Raw genomic sequence first — 5,587 nt, 5'->3', positions numbered from 1 at the left:
ATTGACTGAATGATACGGGTGTATCATTGTGTTCTGTGTAACGTGTAGGCTGACCTTTGATGCCCTCAGTACAGGTCCTAGCTAACCAAACACACGGAAATTATATTTTATATACTGTAACACTGTACACTGACACAAGCACGCACAGACGCACATCTTCTGGTAGCTCCAGAATACATGTTCATGATCAGCTTCCATACGCCCACATACCCTCCAGAATAGTTGTTGTATAGATAGAAGCCTTCCTCTAAACTTTGTAGCTCTAAAAAATCTGACGATATTCTTCTGTCTTAAGTCGCTCCATAGTTTTATGGTTTCAATATTTAGGGACTTCTCCAGACTGGTTTGTCTGGACAGCCTGGTTTCTGTGAAACAGGATCAGTGAGATTCTCACCCCAACAGTTGATGTAAGTGGATAGGAACGCAGCCATAATCTTTCTTTGTTGTTGTTTTCAGGGGGTAGATTGATTAAATTATGCCTTTTGTCAGTACTTGAGTTATCATATTAATGTAAAGGTAAAGGTAGAAATGTATAAAGGTAAAATAATTAATTGAATAATTCCGTCATGCATTCTCACTTTTACATGATAGCCATTAGTCATCTAGTTCTACTATAACTGAAGCATATAATCAGCCACTTCCCTAATGGCATTATAGGCTTCATGTTATGTACTGTACACTTTCAAGTCCCCATCAATCTGATGATCATTATCTTCTTTTTACATAAAGACCTTTATGTGAGAGGCCTCTGACACCCCAACTCTATGTATTCTATCCCTGCGTTACCTGCTAAGTTCTCATCCACTGTGTATTTACACAACAAGCCTGAACAGCCATGTGAGCGTCTACCTAGATACAGATGATGAGGCTGGAAATGACTCATCTGATTGGTCCAAGGGTCCTACACAAGAGACAAAAGAGAGAGAAAAGAAATGTTCAGTTCAGTGTATAATTCAAGTCTTCTCAGTTCTCCTCTCTGTGAAGAAATGACATCAACAACAATTACATGCTTTGCTTGATAAATAAAACATTTTTGGTGGAAATACATCATAGTCTTTCATCATAATGTTTCAGGTTTGTAGTTTTCAGACAGAAACACTTCTCCAGATGCAAATGTTTCCAGAGCTTGCTCTTCGACATCAGTCCCTCCCATATTGTAAACATAAAACATTTTCCCGGTATCTCATTTGATCCCAAGCACACGGTCCATAAGCAGATACACACATTGTGGCATAGGCATGGCACGGATCAGCTCAGACCTTGTTTTGCTGAGGAAACCTTGCACGACTGGCCAAAATGGCTACTCAGGATATTGTTGATTTGGATGTAATTGGTTAATTGAGTTTTAAGTGGTCAGTTGATACCTGTGCTATTCCTTGTGCTGCCCTATAAAGAGATATGTCTGTCTGTTGCTGTAACACTGTCAATATGGTTGGCATGGCTGAATTTAGGAGAACTGAGTGTGACAGCCTGAAGAGCCAAACATGATGAGTAAACAACGCTCTAACTCAATACAAAGTAAAACTGAATTAAATGTTTGTCAATGTTTAAAAACAATGCTGTATTTATGTAAATTACTGTGTTTTGATTGAGAATTAACTGTTAGTGACCGATCATACAGTAATGATGAAAGTACAATGTTTGACCTCTGCCTAGCAACATGTGACATGTGTTTTTCTGAAGCAGAGATTGGTTTGTTTGGTTAAGAGTCAGTTTATTATCTGAGTGCTCTGCTCTCTTTCATCTAGTTGAGAAGTTAAACGCTGGAGGAACATGTCCTTGTCAACTGTATTTTCCATTTGCATGGCTGTGGTTCTGTCCACGCAAAAAGCAGGTAGGCTACATTATCATAAACTACACACCGTGAGTCTGTATAATACAGTCTGTATAAAGTCTATGGTATTACCAGGTATAATTAGCTTTCCATCAATGAACTAATGACAGTGATCTTATTGTTGCATATTGTTTCATATAACATTTGTATTAAATGTTTCTGAATTGTTCTTTGACATGATTATCATGAATTATGAGAAAATTAAGTGTGTAATGAATTCAGATGAAAACTGTGATCATGCATAATTTGTTCTTCAATATTTCAGGTGGATATGAGGAGTACGTGGTGTCACACTGCTTATACTCTACAGAGCAACCGCATGAGTACATACAGTCTTGTATTTATAATAAGATTGAGTATATCAGGTTCAACAGCACTAAGGGCAGGTGGGAGGGATACACTGAGCATGGTCTGCATAATGCTAAGTTCTATAATGATGATCCTGCTATCATGGCTGATATGCGAGCGAAGCTGGAGCGTTACTGCAAGCCCCACGCTGAGATCAACCTCCCTGCCGTACTGGAGAAGACAGGTGAGCTGCCCTCCTCACCACAACAACATCACATCTCTCACTCACCAGATGATACGACACCTCTTTCATCTGTTCACTACAAAACCTGTAATGAAGCTTCTGTCTGGTGGATATGTTACGGTCAATGTGAGAAAACGGGGAATGTGAGCTTTTCCCGGTTATTGCGCACATTCCCGACCTCGCGGGGAATGTAGGAGAAACATGTGCGTTTCTCACATCTCCCGGGTAATGAGCACATTCCCCGACCTTGAGGGAGATGTGAGAAATTGGTTAGTATTTCTCACATCTCCCGCAAGGTCGGGGATTGTGCACATTAACCGGGAAATGCTTACAATTCCCGACCTTGTGGTAAATCTAGGAAAGCGCAACCGTATGCAGAACCTCTGCGCAGCCGGGTGGTGGGAGAGGGCTCATGTGACGCCTCGGAGGATGTGCACCATAAGAGGCCCCCACGGTAGTTGGGCTATCGTTACTGGCGCACACCTGGGAGAGATTTATCGTCTTTTCGTCTGTCTTTCGGCTAGCTAACGTGTAGGGTTCCTTTGGAGGTTCCCACCTTCCTGTTTTTGCAATGTTCCTTTTGCGTTTGTTAACTTGATCACCAGTGTAGGCCTATCCTCCTAATACTACTCACACTGTGTGCAGCATGGGCTATATTACTGTTCAAGGTCCCCACAGACTGTTATTAAAGGCTATATTACTGGTCAAAGTAGACCACAGACTGTTATTACCTGTAGGGGAGGACCGGGACGAATGAAACACTTTTTGGTTTGATCAGATTTACACAGAAATTAATAAAGATGGAGATTACATTTTTTGATGAGAAACAACTTGTACATGTCCTTTACTAACCTATTAGTTGTAAGTTTCGTTCTGTGGTGTAACAGTTCAATTCAAGACGAATGAACAGAAGATGTGAATGTTTCTCTTGTCCCTGCCGTGCGGGGTGAGTAAACAGAGGAGTGGGACGAGTTAAACAGTGAGATTGTTTTGCTTATTGTGTTGCGTAGCCTCGCGGCTTGTAGACTAATTATCTTAACTTTCAACACATGTATAGTTAGACCCAATTTAATGTTTCCATTAATGCAATTTATGCTATGTATTCGAAAACCATGGGCAAAATGTCAAGCGCTTCTAGCCCTCTCCCACCACCCGGCTGCGCAGAGGTTTGCATACGGTTGGACTTTGCTAGATTTACCGCAAGGTCGGGAATTGTAAGCATTTCCCGGTTAATGTGCACAATCCCCGACCATACGGGAGATGTGAGAAATACTAACCAATTTCTCACATCTCCCGCGAGGTCAGGGAATGTGCGCAATAACCGGGAAAAGCTCACATTCCCCGTTTTCTCACATTGACCGTAACATATATAAAACAAGATAGACCTGATGATGATTAAATGATGATGTTTTCATCTTGTGGGATGGGAGGATGATATTGTTTTTCACCATTCAGAACTGGTGGACTGCATTACTGGTCACCTCTGGGACTGAGAGAGATCTAGAAACAAACATGATGAATCTACACAGTTATATTAAAGATCAATAATAGAGTAGACATATTAAAGATAAATAATAGAGTAGACATATTAAAGACCAATAATAGAGTAGAAATATTAAAGATCAATAATAGAGTAGACATATTAAAGACCAATAATACAGTATATATAATACAGACCAATAATACAGTATATATAATAAAGACCAATAATACAGTATATATAATAAAGACCAATAATACAGTATATAAAATAAAGACCAATAATACAGTATATATAATACAGACCAATAATAGAGTTAATTAATAGAGAACAGAACCCTGATCAATATGATATGAATGATAGTGTTATATGAACTAATGTGTTGCTGTTTTTCCTCCACTATCAGTGGAGCCCTCTGTCAAACTTCGCTCAGTGACCCCCTCTAGTGGCAGACACCCTGCCATGCTGGTGTGCAGCGCCTATGACTTCTACCCCAAAAAGATCAGAGTGACCTGGAAGAGGGATGGACAGGAAGTGACCTCAGACGTGATCTCCACTGAGGAGTCGGTCAACGGTGACTGGTACTACCAGTTCCACTCCCAACTGGAGTACACGCCCAGATCCGGGGAGAAGATCTCCTGCATGGTGGAGCACGCCAGCCTGGACAGACCCCTCGTGAAGGACTGGGGTGAGTTCACTGTCCAGCTGTTGTTAGGGTGTTGTCATGGTGTACTAGGGTGAGTTCACTGTCCAGCTGTTGTTAGGGTGTTGTCATGGTGTACTAGGGTGAGTTCACTGTCCAGCTGTTGTTAGGGTGTTGTCATGGTGTACTAGGGTGAGTTCACTGTTCAGCTGTTGTTAGGGTGTTGTCATGGTGTACTGGGGTGAGTTCACTGCTCAGCTGTTGTTAGGGTGTTGTCATGGTGTACTAGGGTGAGTTCACTGCTCAGCTGTTGTTAGGGTGTTGTCATGGTGTACTAGGGTGAGTTCACTGTTCAGCTGTTGTTAGGGTGTTGTCATGGTGTACTAGGGTGAGTTCACTGCTCAGCTGTTGTTAGGGTGTTGTCATGGTGTACTAGGGTGAGTTCACTGCTCAGCTGTTGTTAGGGTGTTGTCATGGTGTACTGGGGTGAGTTCAGGTGAGCAGGGTACGAGTGCTGTGTTGTGGCTGGGTACCTGAATGACCCTGACTGTGACTGTGTGTGCTAGCGTATGATAGATGGTGGTCTGTCAGAAGCTACATACAGGACAGCTACAGTGTCATCACATGCTAACAGAAGGGTCATTTCTCCTTGACAGACCCGTCCCTGCCTGAGTCTGAGAGGAATAAGATCGCCATCGGGGCATCTGGGCTGGTGCTGGGACTGGTCTTTGCACTGGCTGGACTCATCTACTACCAGAAGAAGAAATCCAATGGTGAGTCATCAGCTGTGTGTAGAGAACATGTACAGTCTTCATAGTCATCTGTGTGTAGAGAGCATGTACAGTCTTCATAGTCATCCAGTCTTCACAGTCATCTGTGTGTTATGTACGCAGCACACTGTAAAATAATCATGATGTAAGAAAGATTCACTTATACATTGAGAGATGTATTTTTCAAGAATACTGCTCCTGTGTTCAGTGGATGGTGGCAGCAATGTTGATGTATTTGTTGAAATATCACATAGTGATTCTGTCACCTCTGTCTCTTCACCCTCTCTGTGTTTATTTCACAGGGCGGATGCTGGTGCCTGCTAGCTAA

General features: G+C 42.1%; 1 protein-coding gene across 1 annotated transcript; it reads left to right on the top strand.

The window, feature by feature from the left end:
• Positions 1–2,284: 2,284 nt before the first annotated feature.
• LOC311325265 (HLA class II histocompatibility antigen, DQ beta 1 chain-like) lies at positions 2,285–5,587 on the top strand (the record flags this gene model as incomplete). The annotated part of the gene is made up of 4 exons (XM_084457932.1): positions 2,285–2,366; positions 4,253–4,534; positions 5,146–5,262; positions 5,562–5,587. 4 exons carry the CDS (start codon positions 2,285–2,287, stop codon positions 5,585–5,587), a joined length of 507 nt encoding a protein of 168 aa, XP_084314058.1.

This window comes from Borostomias antarcticus, assembly GCF_949987555.1.
Source record: "Borostomias antarcticus genome assembly, chromosome: 24".
Taxonomy (NCBI): Eukaryota; Metazoa; Chordata; class Actinopteri; order Stomiiformes; family Stomiidae; genus Borostomias; species Borostomias antarcticus.
This window is presented reverse-complemented; position numbering and strand designations above follow the sequence as displayed.